The following is a 16,499-nucleotide window of genomic DNA, read 5'->3' as shown; positions in this document are numbered from 1 at the left end:
ACGCTATTTTATTTTTAAAGGAAAGGAGATAGACATCCTGTTCTAACCTCAGAGAAATATGTTATTGTTTCTCTCGACTTCAAGCAGGATCTCAGAGATGTGGGTGTGGTCCATAAGTCAGTAAAGGCTCTCACTAACAGACATGCCTCTGTAAGGGCCTGCTCTCCAGAGGCTGTTGTAAATGTGACACCTTGTGTTAAACCATCACCTGTTTTCTCTGAGAAACTCCTAGATCCTAATCATCTGCTCACCAGAAAAAAATTCTTGAGGCTCTTAGAATTTTACTTAATTTCATACAATGCTCCTTCTTCTTTTCAAAAGTACCTGTACTATAATTTGTTTCCCTACATCAGCTTATTTCTACTCTGAAGAGAAAATTCTGAGCTTATTTGATACCAATACTTCCTTACAACCCTTTTTATCTATCTCCTATTTCCCTTCTTATTCAAAAGCAAAATGACCACATCAGCCCATTCATTTTCAGCCAATGTGGTCTTAATAATCAAATGGCAATAAACACTGAACCCTATGCAGATGTATGCATTGTCTTCATCTTTACCCTGTAAATAATAACTATTTCACTTCAACGTAGCAGAGAGCGCCCCCTACTGAATTTCTGAAAAACTTCCATAGCTATCACAGTATTGGGTAGGTCTTACTTGCTTCACTGTATCTCTACACTGAATTCTACAGCAACTGAGCTTCATTCTGTAGTCTTGGATCAACCAAACAGGAATAAATCAGGTCATGTGGTATTGTAATTATATGCTTAAAATTATCCCACAAAGAAAAGATGTTTCTGAATGTTTTAAAAAATTCAGGTATGCACCCAAATAATTTATCTTATCTTTGCCCTCAGTCAGCTACAGGTAAGGTACCATAGACCGTTTCTGCTAATGTGGAAACTGAGGCAGAGTGATTAATCAACTTGCTGTCCTGGATTCTTAATAATTTTATTACTGAATCTGTAAGTGAAGTATGAAGGGACAATGGAGCATGTGTGTGAGCGGTAAAGATACCAGACTGCAGAGTGTGTGGTAGGCTCAAGCCCCAGGGCATGCAACCCAGACAATGAGTAACTGGCCTGGTGGTCAGGCACACACACACATGTCTGGGCAATCCAGGGTGCCACAAGGCCCCAACTTGGCAAGGCTGGGACTGGGGCCTAGCTTGGTGGCTGACGGTGGCAGCAGCAGAAGCAGTAGTGCTCACGACCATGGGCGAGAGGAAGGACTTAGGCAGGGCAGTGACTCATGGTGGGGGGCAGCTTGTCCATCATCATCAGGGCCCCTCCCCATGAACTCTGCACAAATATCTAACTCTCTGACTTAAGCCCCAGAATAGTAAATAATCACCAAGTAAGAGCCTAGAGTGGACACCACAATGAAGCATACCAGGAAGTTATTAAAATTCTTCAGAGTTTATAATCTCCGGTTTTGAAAACTGCTACAACATTATAAATCAAATATCCACAGGGACAGAAATAGAAAGTAAATGTAAAGATTGAGGCATTATCCCTGGCTAGGTGGTTCAGTTGGTTAGAGCGTCATCCCTTGCACCACAAGGGTGAGGGTTCAAGTCCTGGTCAGGGCACAGGCCTAGGTTATGAGTTTGATCCCTGTTTGGGGCATGTACGGAAGGCAACTGATCAATGTTTCTCTCCCACATCAATGTTTCTCTCTAAAAATCAGTAATAACATATATTCAGGTGAGGATTAAATTTTTTTTAAAAGATTGATGCGAGAAAGACAAGTATCACATGATCTCACTTATATTTGGAATCTAATGAACAAAACAAACTGGCAAACAAAATAGACCCAGAGAGATTGAAGCATGCAACAGACTGACATATTTTAGAGGGGAGCCGGTGGGAAGAGATTAAACAAAGAATGAATATATATATACTAGAGGCCCGGTGCACAAAAATTTGTGCACTCGGGGGGGGAGAGGGGGGGTCCCTCAGCCTGGCCTGTGCCCTCTAGCAGTCTGGGACCCCTCGGGAGATAACGACCTGCTGGCTTAGGCCTGCTCCCGGGTGGCAGAGGGCAGGCCCAATCCCTAGGTGCAGCCCCTGGTCGGGCTCAGAGCAGGGCTGATTGGGGAGTTGGGGCGCCGCCCCCTGTCACACTCAAGGCAGGGTCGATGGGGAGGTTGTGGAGCAACCCCCTGTCACACACAGAGCAGGGCCCATCAGGGGGGTTGGGGCTCTGTACCCTGTCACACACAGAGCAGGGCCCATCAGGGGGTTGGGGTGCTGCCCTCTATCACCCACAGAGCAGGGCGGATCAGGGGGTTGGGGCGCCGCCACTCTCACACTCAGGGCAGGGCCGATGGGGAGGTTATGGCTCTACCCCGTCACACACAGAGCAGGGCCCGTGGGGGGGGGAGCTCCCCCCTATCAGGCACAGAGCAGGGTGGATAGGGAGGTTGTGGCCCCGCCCCCTGTCACACACAGAGCCGCAGGGCGATCAGGGGGTTTGGGTGCCGCCCCCTGTCATGCTGATTCCAGTGCCGGGAGGCCTCACGGCTCCGCTGATCCCGGTGTTGGGAGGCATATTACCCTTTTACTATATAGGGTAGAGGCCTGGTGCACGGGTGGGGCCGGCTGGTTTGCCCTGAAGGGTGTTCTGGATCAGGGTGGGGGTCCCCACTGGGGTGCCTGGCCAGTCTGGGTGAGGGGCTGAGGGCTGTTTTCAGGCTGGGGGTGACTGAACTCCCAAACGCTCCTTTTTTCCTTTTTCCTTTTTTTTTTTTAATTCTGGGCCAGCTTTAGCTTGAGGCTTGGCTCCAGCTCTTAGGCCTCCGGCTGAAAGTAGGTTTCTGGCCTTTGCTTACAATGTTGCGAATCTGCTGGCTGAAGTTGGGCGTATTTGTTACAATGTTTCTTAAACTGCCCGCTCAGAGGCAGCGGCAGGCGGGGAACGTTGGTTTCCTCCGTCACTGAGGCAACCAAGCCTCATGTTAGTTTCAAGCTGCCTGGCTGCCGGCGGCCATCTTGGCTGACAGTTAATTTGCATATCTCGCTGATTAGCCAATGAAAAGGGTATCGGTCGTACGCCAATTACCATGTTTCTCTTTTATTAGATAGGATACACACATATCCCACAGACACAGACAATAGTGCAGTGAAGGCCTGGGGAGGGAGTGGGAGCAGGTAGAGGGGAGCAACAGGGGAGAAAGGGGGACATCTGTAATACTTTCAACAATAAAGATAAATGAAAAAAATAAAATAAAAAGATTGATGCATTGGACAGAACCCCCCCCCCCGCCCCCAAACAGACACTATGTTCATATGAAGTTTCAGATGAAATTATTAACAAGGACGCCCAGTATAAAATTAATTTTTCCATACTGTTGAAGATGCAGTGATAGAATGCATAAGGCATTCTAAATTACATGCAACTCATAAAGACACTTTCAGTTTCTTTTAAGACTTCCAGCTGGCTGGTGTGGCTCAGTTGGTTGAGCATCATCCCATGCACCAAAAGGATGCTGGTTAGATTCCTGGTCATGGCACATGCCCGGGGTTTTGGGTTCAATGCCCAGTAGGGGGCGTGCAGGAGGCAACCAATTGATGTTTCTCATATTGATGTTTCTCTCTCTCTCTCTCTCTTTCTCTCTCTCCCTTCCCTCTCCCTCTCTCCTTTCCCTTCCTTTCTCTTAAAAAAAATCAATGAAAACATATATATAAAAGACCTCCATAAGTTACAGAAAATGTCAGAGGAAACATTAAAATAATCTTGTATAAATTTACATTTAAAATTAAATTCAGACTTACACAAATGGATTTGAGTGAAGAATTAAATCTTTTTAGAAAAACTGTTCCACAAGAATAATCTGATCTAGATATACTAAAATTTATGCTTTGAAATTTTATTAGAAATGTATCTCAATGTTGTCATAACTATAAAGTTCCAGTATTAGTTGCATCAGCAAAAAGATCTTTCTCAAAATAAAAAATTATCAAAAATATGTGCCATCTTGCATTTGCCAGGAGTTACTAAGGCTGCTTTAAATTATATTGATTGATGTATAAATTTTGATAACCTATACAAATGAACTTTCAGAAATGTGAGCCAGAAAAATCTTATGATGAATGAAGGTATCAAATTTTCTTTTGTTAATCCTCACCGAAGAATATTTTTCCATTGATTTCTAGAGAGAGTGGAAGGGAGGGGACGAGACAGAGAGAGACACATTGATTGGCTGCCTCCTGCACTCGCCCAGGGATGAAGCCTGCAACCGAGGTATGTGCCCTTGACCGGAACTGAACCTAGAACCCTTCAGTCTGCAGGCTGACACTCTATCCACTGAGCCAAACTGGCTAGGGCAACTACAATTTTTTCTAATACATAAAATTATAACACCAAAGTATTACCTTTTGTAATTCATAAATTTGTTTTGTTCATGTGTCACTATTATTCCTATTATGTTTTGAAAGTAAAATATTTTTAAAGGGGAAACTACATTTTAGTATACTCTTTAATAGCACTTTTTACAAGGGCCCCTGTATTTTCATTTTTTGAGCCCAAGATATCTATTTTAGGTGTAAGTTTACTAGAGATTCCTCAGTTCCCAATGCCAGGTCTCAATTCAAATTAGAGTTTTTGAAAAATTTTGAAGGACTGTGTTGGAGAATGCTATTCAACTTTGGATTCAAACCGGAAAAGCTGGAAAAGCATTTTTAGTAAAGGGAAGCTGTCTGAACAGGAAGGCTTCTAAGACCCGTCTATTTCTTCCGTGAGGATGGTGGGACGCCTTCTCCTGGCAGTTGCAGTGACAGCAATGATAACGATGGCAATAATAGTAAGTAAGTCATACTGGCCAATATTTTATTTACCATATCTCGCCTTGGCCTGACTTAATTGGCTATATCTCTTCAAACCTTTCCAACAAGGCTGTGAGGCTGATACTAGTACAATTATCAAACTGTAGGAGAGGAAGCAACTAATGCTGCTTTAAATTATATCCAGGTGAACTCATTCTCACATTCACCTAGTGCAGTGGTTGGCAAACTGAGGCTCTTTGGCCACTTGAGTGTGGCTCTTCCACAAAATACCGACTTCTGCTTATGGGCCACAAAGTTTCAATCGCACTGTACGTGCCTCACCTCCTGGGGCGGCAATGGTCCCGGGAGCCCGCAGCCGCCATCGCCTCCTGGGGCGCTTGACACCTACGTATGCAAATTAACCGCCATCTTTGTCAGGTTAGTTTGCATACTCACTCTGATTGGCTGGTGAGCATAGCAGAGGGATGGTTAATTTGCATGTTTCTCTTTTATTATATAGGCTTTGTGGTATATATCTTCAGACTACCCAAATGCAGGCAAGCACCTGAATCATCTTTTACTTTCACAGATTCCCTACACATGATGAGAACTAGTCAATTTACTATCAGCCAATTTACATGTGAGTTTTCATAGGTACAACCTATCTTGATTCCCTTTTGAGTTTCTGGGTTGTAGAAAAAAGAGGTTGGAAGCTACTGACGTAACACCATCATAAGCCAAAAAGATGTATTTTGAATATAACTAAACTTCAGATCTAAAAGCATGCCAGGTAGGTACTAGAATTATCAGGGGGATCACTTCATAAATTATACAAATGTCTAATCACTATGCTGCACACATAAAACTAATGTAAAATAATACTGAATGTCAACTGGTAATTAAAAAATAATAAAAATCAACTGAAATGAAGGCAGAAAATATCTTGATTCCACCTCTATTCATAATCTGATTCATGACTGTTTAGTTTAAGAATTCAAGTTTTACAGAGAGTATGTCCCAATCTTTGAGTTCATGTATTTTCACACTGGAGTCACCATAACCCAAGGAAGAGATTTATTCCACCCTCCTAATGTACAAGAGCTACATTTGGAAGGAAGCCAATGAAAACATAGAGCATACTCGTTTTAAATGAACACCATACATAGTTTATACACGACACAACCATCTGGACATTCCCCAGTGTTTTCCAAACCAGGAGATTTTTGTTGTTTTTTTTATTTGTTCTTTCCAGAAAACTTTTAACTTGTAAACTCTCAGGCTAAACTGAGGCTCATCAAAAAGTGTCAGCTCTCTTGTTCCCTTGACAATAGGTGAACTCAGTGTCCTGCCAGCCCCACCAAGCTGCCTGCACCAGTCCCCTTCTCAGCAAGAGGAAACTTTCAGCTCACCTCCTTGGAATGATGCCATTTTCCAAACTTGTTGTCTGACTTCGAAGCCAGCGGCGCTGGTAGCTGCTAGAAGAGGACGTAGAGGAGCTTGGAGATGGGAACGGTGTAATCAAGAGGCTGCTTAGGGAGGCTGTAGGGAGGAAAGTTAAAAGTTGAAAGTTGTGGTAAATGAATACTATGTAGCTAAATAAAAAAATACATGCAAATAACCTAAATTTTTAGGTTCTACCAGTCATAGCCAGGAGGGGGAGACATAACTTCTCCCTTATTAAGACTTATGTACAGCAAAGGAAACATCCTTTAAAAAGGAAAATAAATGAAGAGAAACAGGGATTACAAACCTAGCAAGCGCATTAATTACCTGGCCTCATATTATGAATGCAAAGTAATTATTACTCATTCAATTAGAGTGCAGAGTGCATATTGCTCATAAAATGGTCCACATATAACATAACTGATTATATTGCCACCTGGTAACCAATGAAATATTTGCACAATGTTTACTTACACAGGTGTAAGTAAATCTAAATGAAATATAGGCAAATGAGTATTTGCTCCACGTAATATCTTCTCTCCTGCTGCCCATCACCAAATACACAATATTTACCCCGCCTTCCCCCCACCCCCACCCACCTCCAGTCTCTAATCTTAACCCTTTGCGGTCCAATTTTATTTTTGAAATTCAAACAGTCTGATCCAAATTAATTGACGGGATTGAATGTTGAACTGGTTTGTGGTGTCGACCTCAGCCTCGACGTTGGACCTGCTCCTAGCGCCTGGTCTGTCGAGTAGCCTCCACGTTGGACTGAAAAGGGTTAAATCCATTTTCTGCTTGGATTACCTATTTGCCTCCGAGCCTCTCTCTGCTTCCTCCTGATACATAATACTAGATGCCTGCACTTCGGCTTGCAGTAAGTTATGAGATGGCATGCTGGCCCAGACTTTTCTAACAGGCAGAGAGGGACTGGTCCATCTCAGGTAGGCACAGGGTTTCTTTCAAATCACAGTGGCTCGGAGGATGTCTAATGGTTTGGAAGAATGGAAGGAGATGGACTTTCCCCTTTTACTTCCCTAGGGCTAAGGAATTATATACTGAAATGTTACTCAGTCCAATGGAAAAGGAAATGGGGTGTTACAGATGGCTAGACAACATTTTCAGAAGCAAATCACAGGGCAAAGGAAACTGACTTCAGTAATCATAGTGTACTATGCTCACTGATATCACTTGACAAGGCAATTTCTCCAAATGACTATTATATTTTTATGTATGCTTTACAGGCAGATGGAAATAATCTGGCTTTCTGACCTCAGTTTTTTAATACTACAAGAGTTACCTGGCTATTAGTCAATATTCAATAAGCTAATGCTGAGTGTCTATCATGTGCCAGGTGTTGTGCAGGATACAGTGGTGGACAAGACACACACGTATCGGCCTGCATGAAGCTTCAAGTCTAGAAGAATATCAATGAGCTTTCCAGGCTATAAAATATAGATGCTTTGCCCACAGCAGAGGCCTACGAGATGCTTTGTGTGCCTTGTACCCAGGACAGTGCCCTGAATACAGCAGACACTGAATAAATGTTTACTACATATACAGCACTTCTGCACTAAAGTGTTACCCAGATGTGGCTGGCTCCATCAGGTGGCCTCTGTTCCAATCTGGCTTCAGCCTTGATTTAAGCCTGGACATAAATCTCCAAAATCAAATCCACATTTCAAATATCAGTGAGTTAGTAATTTTACTGACAATTTTGAAAGGAGATAAAAGAGAGTTTTTTCCTCAAAGCCACACAAAATTACTTAATAAAAAAATCCAATTAGAAATTTCTGCCCCATCTCCCAAGTTCTCAAAGTCTCCTATAAAATCCAGAAGGTCCTCGTTCCCTACTCCCAAATCTTCAGGGTCCCCTGTCTTCCGCTGAGCAAATACTCTTCTTTTGGCAGGTGGAGGACAGTTGAGGGGTAGTACTTGTATTACAAACATTTTTATCCCAGCACAGAAGCAAGACTGTGGTGATACACAGAGCAATACAAGCCTTAGGAGTACCCTAATTAAGTTAATAACAATGTACATACCTATATAGTTTAAGTTTAAAAAATTTGGCTCTCAAAAGAAATTTCAATCGTTGTACTGTTGATATTTGGCTCTGTTGACTACTAAGTTTGCCGACCACTGTGCTAGTGTGTTGTGAATTATTTAGTGGATTGAAACCAACATTTAAAAACAGTATAGTGCAGTGTTAATATTAGTTGGTGAAACTTTTGTTTGTTATTTATAAAGATGTTTGTTACTGGATCATGATGTGAAATGCATTTGCATGTGTTACAGACAAAAAAAAAGTTTGAAAAACACTGATCTATTTCCTAAGGTTCCTGTAAGAATTAAATCAATCCATATAAAACATTTAGTCCAGAGCCCCACATGATGAATGTTAGCTATTCACTCTCTGATAATTCTTGGAAAAGGTGGACTAATTAAGACATTTCTGAGTACTAAAAAGTTATTAATGCTGATTGGCTAATTATGAAAAGAAACTAGGATTTGTAAATAGAGACATGAAAGGGAAGGCAAAAAGTTAAAATAAAAAAGAGAAGAGACTATTCCTTTTCTCCTCATTAAAAAAATGCTGAATAAGAATGTCTATGGCATACAAATGAAATATTAAGCTAAAGTGCTGGCTTAGAGCTATCCAGCATTTCCTCATCAAAAATATCTTGATACTAGAGGCCGGGTGCATGAAAATCATGCACTGTGTGTGTGTGTGTGTGTTTGTGTGTGTATGTGTGTGTGTGTGTGTGTATGTATGTGTTCCTCAGCCTGGCCTGTGCCCTCTCACAGTCCGCGACCCCTCGGGGGATGTCCACCAAGGGGTTCTTAGGGGTCCCGCCACTGCTGCTGCACTCACCAGCCTTGAGCCTGGCTTCTGGTTGAGTGGCGCTCCTCCTATCGGAGAGCACTGACCACCAGGGGCAACTCCTGCATTAAGCGTCTGCTCCCTGGTGGTCAGTACGTGTCATAGAGACTGGTCGTTTCACTGTTCGGTTGATTTGCACATTAGGGTTTTATTATATAGGATTTCTCAATAAGATTTTTATGGAAAAGTACTGTGGTATATATCAATCAGACACCCTAAGAAACAATACAGTTACAAATCTCAAATACAAAATCAGGCCTAATTTTGGCCAACAAACTACTGCCATTTTTCATGAGTGAAGAGTGGATCCAGCTATCCAATCAACATTTAGTGCATTTGATGGTTGGCGAGGCTCAATCTGAAAGGCAGTGCAGTGCGATACAACGCCTGAGCTCTGCTGTGCAGCCTGTTCACCTGAGGAGCTTGATAAAAACAGAGCTGTGCGCTATCAGGTGTCTCAGCTGGTTGGAGTGTCGTCTCGTACACCAAAAGGTTGTGGGTTCAATCCCTGGTTGAGGTACGTATGGGAGGCAACTGATCAATGTTTCTCCCTCTTACATCAATGCCTCTCTTTCTCCTCTCTCTAAAATCAATAAAAACATATCCTAGGGTGGGGAATAAAATAAATAGAGCTGCACAGGCTCTGCCCAGTTGATGCAAACTCCTTTTGCTATGGGGCCTGGCATCTACTGGATACTGGAGAGTTTTTACATGGGAGTTCAGTGGGGAGCATTCCAGCCGTAGCCATGCCCCCAATTAGCTCTGTGAGCTGGGTAAACAAATTCTCCAATTGGTTATAAAATATGAGACTTATAAATTATTCCTAGGCTCAATTTAAGCTTCAAAAGTGCTATGTCTAAAGCTCCTTAAGATTTTCAGTATACTTTTCTTTGTAGAATCCTTTTATAATTAGAAAAATGATAATACATACATGGATTAAAAAGACTTTTGCAGTTTTGTGCACTAATGAGAAAATAAAAAATAGTCAAAATCCCATCACCAGATTACTGTTAACACTGTGTACCTAGTTAACTCCCAATTTAAAAATTTGTGCTTTTTCCCCTACCCTCCTGACTGAGAAGAACTCTTCAACTAGCATCCATTCGTTCCTGAAAAATGTACCATTCTGGTGGGTGATAACAGGGGAGGATATGCATGGGGTAGAGGTGGGGAAATCTCTGTACTGTCTACTCAGTTTTGCTGTGAACCTAAAACTACTCTAAAAAAATAAAGCCTATTTAAAAAAATAAGGTATTTTGAAATCGTAATGGCAAACCTACAAAGGAAAAAGCTAAAGCTAAAGAGTCCACAAATTGTGAAATTGAAGAAAATAAAATATCCATTCCAGTAGAATATCAAAGATCTGCCTTGAAATATCAGAAATCTAAAGAAATGCAGAAACTGAGTTCTGCCCAAGTTACAGTACAGATTGCCACGTTCACACATTTAAGAGAAAGCAGAGCCCAAGGTAAAGAGTTGACAGTAAAGATTTGGATAATGTGTTAGAGACAAAGACAGAAGAATAAGCCAAAGGTGCCAGTTCCCAGTGATCCTTTCCCACACACCAAAAAAGGACAACACTGACACAAAAGGGGTCAGATGCCTGCAACACAAGCTGTGGGGGCCCCTGCTGCTGGGGAGCCAGCTTTATGTTCTGCAGCTCTAGGGGCCTGGGCAGAAAGCTCCACATTTCATCAGAACCCTGGAGGTGATGAGAAACTGTCCCATGTGAACTGCCCAGGAGAGACGGAGACATGAGTGGGAGATGACCTCCTAGCAGCTCCTTAGGGCTCCCATTCTCCAAGCTGTGGACAGCTGTGGGTAGCTACAGCTGTGGGTAGGAGCACAAGTTATACCGCCAAGACTGATAAATGGCAGTTGAAGCCGTTTCCCATAATGGATGCACGCGAGGCCAACAGGGTGCCACGGCCCTTCCCCTACACAGACGACAAACAGGAACAGCACACTCTTGGACTCCTGCAACTCTCGACAAAGCACTGTGTCAGGTACAAATGGGATGTCATTTTGCATTATTCAATGGTGACCCTTGTGGTAATAAAAAGTTGGACTCCACTGTGTGATGCTTGATTGCTGATAGCTTTTAAGCTTCACACCATCCCCTCCTCCCCCGGCTCCCTCGCCCCACCATATCTGGGCAAGCCGATGAGAAAGCCTGGATACTCCCTCCTTGGAGCTGGTAGGAAGTTCACACCATGTGCAGCACCCCTCACCTGGACCTACTCCCTAACCACCATAACCCCACCCCCAAACAGTCTCCCTTCCCTTTCCCGCAAGTCATTTTCTGACCAGCTTGAGAAGCCACCGTGCTCTCAGCAGAAAGCCTCGGTCTGTGGTAATAAACCTCACGCCCTCTTGGTGTGTGTGTGGTGTCATCAGTCTTGACATTCAAGCCACATTCTGGGTGTGGGCTCCATCCTGTACCTGCACAGCGGCCCAGACCACGGCCTCTTTAAACACTATGATGCTGTATGTTCTTACCCTGAGGGTTCATTTTAAAATGCCCAAATAAAAATGTTTCACAGTACATACTAGAAGTTTTCCTCATACTGATCTTCAGTTTATTTTACTGCTCTGAAGGACAGAGGAAATGAAGTTGCACAGAGAGTGGGGAAATTATTTTTTCTTGTTGATGAGGTGGACATTTTGGTGAGGAAGAGAATCTAAATGTGAATTAAGGTGGTAGGTTAAGAAGGCTCAGTGACTCTGGATTCAATCCCAGCCCTCTGAACCTTACTCTACTCGGGCACCCAAGATTTCCAAATTTTAGTTTCTGCCCCAGCTCATCTCTTTAGAGCCAGCTTCCTATTTCTAAATTACAGCTGACTACCCAGAGCTGGACAACTTACAGACACTTCTAATAAAAGTGATCTCAGTATCTGTCTCCTGCTTTGCCTAAACAGGTTAACGCCATCATCCCAAGTTGCTTCTTTTCCCAAGTTAGGAACTGGAGCGTCACCCTTGGCTCCTCCCTCCTGCCCCATCTCCTGTGTGTCCCACCTGTCACCCAGCCCTGCCAAATTACCTCCTGGTATGGCTGAAACTCATCCATCTTCTAAGACTTTACTTGAAATATTTCTAATGGCAGCCACTAAAAGAATCTCTTAAAAATCATTCATCTTTTTTATTTATATATGTACAGAGGACGCATTCAAAATATCCAAGAGAAGATACAATGAGAATGCATTTCCCCTCCATACCTCCCCCAGCTGTATCCCTTTCAGAGACAGCCTATGTGCATAATTATCTATCTTCATGTGTAGAGAGAGATCTTGTATATGCCTTTTTTTTTTTTTGAAACATAAATGAGAGTTTACTGTAACACACTGTTGCTACACCCTAAGAGAACTTTCTATTCCAAGGCCTGCCAAGCTGCTTCAGTCCCTTTAACTGCCACACGGTATTCCCTTGCTGGGAAGTATGTCACTGAGCCAATCCCAGTGATGAACACTTAGGATGCTTCCAATCTCTTGGTAAGCAAAAATATTCCTTCGTGGCTTCCACTTCTACATCTCATCTTCCACAATGACACTAGAAAAATGGTTCTCAAATTTGTGAGTAAAAGTCTATGAATATTAAATTCTGAAAAATATATATGTATTTCTCACTTGACTTCCTTAATTCATTCCAAAGATTCAGGGAGTAAGGCAAAGACCTGTAAGTAAACTGCTAATATTACAATGTAAAAGTCACTGTGAGCTTATTATTTGGTTTATTCCTTTACTGAAGCTTCTTTCAAAAAAGAAGTCTTTCTAACTAGTTAAGGCCGTGAATGAGTTGGATACTCTTGTTATTGCATTATTTCCTATTCTGTTATGTTACAAACTATACTAAGAGGCATTGGAGAAATTATGAGTAAAATGCATTAAGGATAGATCAAAATTAAGATTTTCTTTCCTCTCTGTTATTATAAAAAGCCACTGGATAACCCAGAAAAAAAAAGTTGTATATTTTTCTATGATACTACCCCAAAAAAGAGGTGAAAAGGAAAACAATAACAACAATGGACTAATTTTCAAAATTTTATGTTAAATCAGATAACCATTTTATACTAGTTTCTCACACACACACACACACACACACACACACACAGTGGCAAGAAGCCCCATAAGTTTGGGGATGTTATATTGAAATCAAGTAATAGAGTTAATGGGGGAAAATCTATGTATTGTCCATCTCCCTTAACCCCTTCGCCATTGATCTGTTTTAGCAATAACTGTATTAGTCCAGCTTTTCTGGAGGGGGTCTGTGAAGCACTGCATGGATCTAAAATATACAGCCAACCAAGTTACGTCCCTTAGCTGCCCCAACAACAAGATGAAATCCAAATTCCTTAGCACAGCACTGGCACCTTCCAATTAGTCCTTCATAGCCAGCCTTACCTTCTGACATGGCCTCACATTCCCAGCCCTGTAGTCCAGCATTCTAACAGTATACACTCAAGGATCTACATACCCTTGCACAAATTATTTTCAGAAATGCTCTTTTCCTAAACTCTGATGCAGTTCTGTTCTACCTACAAGGTGTCACCCAAATATCTCATCTCCTCTGAGGCAACCCTCTGACTTCCCAGGCAAAGGCCCTTCCTCTTCCTCTTTGTCCCCACAGTGTTTGTCAGGTACTACCTTATCACACTGTATTTTAACTCTTGGTTTACATGTAACTCTTCCTGAAGGCTGCTGCTATATTTTTACTCTTCAAAAACATCCCAAATTCTGGTAGAGCCTGACAACACAGGGGGCTACAAAATTGTTGTTTAATAAATAAATGTGGCTTGATGGTTGGCTCGTCAAGAATTGGTGCTATCCTTCTAATTCCTTTCCTTAACTTCAACTGTATCAAATTGGTCTTACTGTGGAAACCACCAAAATAATTTAGTTCTCTAACAACAAAGTAAACCCCTTTAAGAATTTAAACCCATGTGACCCTTTGTATTCCCAGAGCATATTATGCACAGAATAAGTTTGCACTACACATGAAGTAAGCTCCTCCATCCACTCCTTTCTTTGGAGGTGGCCTGCAGAAGGGGATGTCTACAGAAGGGACTGCCATGGGAGGACAAAGGATCTCAGGTGTCTTTTGGATGGAAAATCGCAAAACCTCCTTTAAAATTCCTTTTTATCCTGGGATGAGTTTCTCTCTATAAATAATGATTTAAAAAACAAACAACAAAAAAAGCTTTTCTAAAGTTACTACTTTACTAGACTATTGAGAAAAAAAAAATACCTTAAATTATTCTTCAGAACTGACTTGTGCAATCAGAATTTCTGGTGGCATGCAGGAAGCCATTTGCAAGATGAAACAGTGTCAGTTGTGATTTCAGAGATTCTACTGGCCTGGTACCTATGGCTGCTAAAATTCCCCTATCTCGAAGGTGCTGAGCTAAGTAACTTTGGAAATAAGTGGATGTGTGTGAGACTAAAGAGAAAAGGAACTGCACACGAGCACTGTACTCCAGATAATAAAATCGTTTCCCACAGGCTACCAGTTAACAATGCTGACACTGCAATACATGCATACGAAGTGAAACAATTAAATGGATGGCAGGTGGTGAGAGCCAGGCTTCTCACTGTGAGAAGGGGAGAAGGCAGAATGATCCATGTAGTAATGGGTTATGAATAATAGAAATATCAGTACAAACGCATGTTTAACTTAATATAGATACAGATGTTACATATACCAATATCCTATATAACAAAAGCCTAATATGCTAAGTGTCCGGCCGGCCGTTCAACCATCAAAGCATAATATGCTAATGATATGCTAAGGCTGCTCAACTGCTCACTATGACGTGCACTGACCACCGGGGGCAGACACTCCAACCAGTAGGTAAGCTTGCTGTTGGGATCTGGTCAATCAAGACTGAGCGAGACAGGCTGGGCACACCCTGGAGCCCTCCCACAGTCCCTCCCTGGCTGGCCAACCTCCTGCATCCCTCCCCAGCCCTGATTATGCACCTGTGGGGTCCCTCGGCCTGGCCTGTGCCCTCTTGCAATCTGGGACCCCTTGGGGAATGTCGGAGAGCTGGTTTTGGCCCAATCCCACTCAATGCAGGAGCTGCGCTCTGGTGGTCAGTGTGCTCCCACAGGGGGAGCGCCGCTCAGCCAGAAGCCAGGCTCACAGCTGGAAAGCGCAACGGCGGTGGCGGGAGCCTCTGCGGCCTCTGAGGCAGCACTAAGGATGTCCAACTGATGGCTTAGACCCGCTCCCCCGGGGCCTAAGCCATCAGTTGGACATCCCCCGAGAGCTCGAGGCCTGATGCACAAAATTTGGGTTTGGCCCACGGCACCTTGCCTTGGCCCTCGCAGCCACAGCTTTGTCTGGAAGGTCGTCCGGAAGGACATATGGAAGGTCATTCAGCTGTCCGGTCTAATTAGCATATTATGCCTTTATTCTTACAGATTCCTATACACAGCATAAACTCCTATTTTTTGCTTCTCAGCTAAGAAGGCCTATAAGAAATGACACTCCAGTAGCAATAAGCACATCTTGTGTCCAAATCTTGGAATCTAATACTATTCTCCAAAGAAAGTACAAGGCTCCATGGAGAAACAGCTGATTCTAGGACTGGAATAGGAAATATACAAGACAAGTCTGGATCATCTGGGAGTGCCAGAAAGTAAGGAAGTGCTCAAAATACACACACACACACACACCCCAAAGTGGGTTTGTTAAAGTAACACAGGAGCCAACTGAGAGAGCTCCATGGCTTCCATGGCCAAAGCTGGAACAATTTGAGCAAGTAAATAATGTAGAATTGGGTTATAACCCAAAGTATAAAATACATATCTATGAGTCCATGATATAAATGAATGGCTGAATGAATGAATTAATGAATGGACAAGGGGAAAGAGACAGATCTCCCATGCCAAAGAATTCCAAATAGCTTAAGTAGACCAAGATGACTCAACTATTTTTATTTAACCATAAATAAAATGCTGTGCACTTTACATTACATGACATATATAAACAAAACAGCAGGACTCGGTAACAAAGTACATCTAATAACACGGGAGCAAAGCTGTACCAAGTATGTTGCAGGACTCTGGAGCTACACAGAAAGAGCAAAGGGCTCCTCCAAGCCCTTTCTGAGTGGCAAAGCTGGAAACAGAAATGAGGGAAAGGTCAGGAGGAAAGGCACCTGAGACCTGGATCCAGTCCTCGGACACCAAGCGCCAACCAGGTGGCCTAAGTGGTGAGTGGGCACATATCACTGGTGAGACCAGCAGGGTGCTCCTGGTCTTCAGTGGAAGGTAGAGGCCCACATACAATGTATGGCAAAGCCCCACACATCTCCAAGTCCTCCAAATTCTAGATCTTCAGGTTCCTACCTTTCTTTTCCAGTAGAGAATCTACCTCAGATTGGAACCACAAATCAAAATTAGTAGC

At 42.8% G+C, this 16,499-nt stretch overlaps 1 protein-coding gene across 10 annotated transcripts in view; it reads right to left on the bottom strand.

Annotated features, from left to right (window-relative positions):
• The window catches only part of FNIP2 (folliculin interacting protein 2), a 133,590-nt gene that overhangs the window by 40,220 nt on the left and 76,871 nt on the right, over window positions 1–16,499 (bottom strand). For all 10 annotated transcript variants that reach the window (XM_059697737.1, XM_059697732.1, XM_059697734.1 and 7 more), the window contains one exon: window positions 6,178–6,307. In XM_059697737.1, coding sequence (XP_059553720.1) covers window positions 6,178–6,307 — 130 coding nt within the window. The remainder of the gene's footprint in view (window positions 1–6,177; window positions 6,308–16,499) is intronic.

The sequence above is a fragment of the Myotis daubentonii genome, chromosome 5, assembly GCF_963259705.1.
Source record: "Myotis daubentonii chromosome 5, mMyoDau2.1, whole genome shotgun sequence".
Classification (NCBI taxonomy): Eukaryota; Metazoa; Chordata; class Mammalia; order Chiroptera; family Vespertilionidae; genus Myotis; species Myotis daubentonii.
Note: the sequence above shows the minus strand (reverse complement) of the source record. Positions and strands in the feature narration are given on the sequence as shown.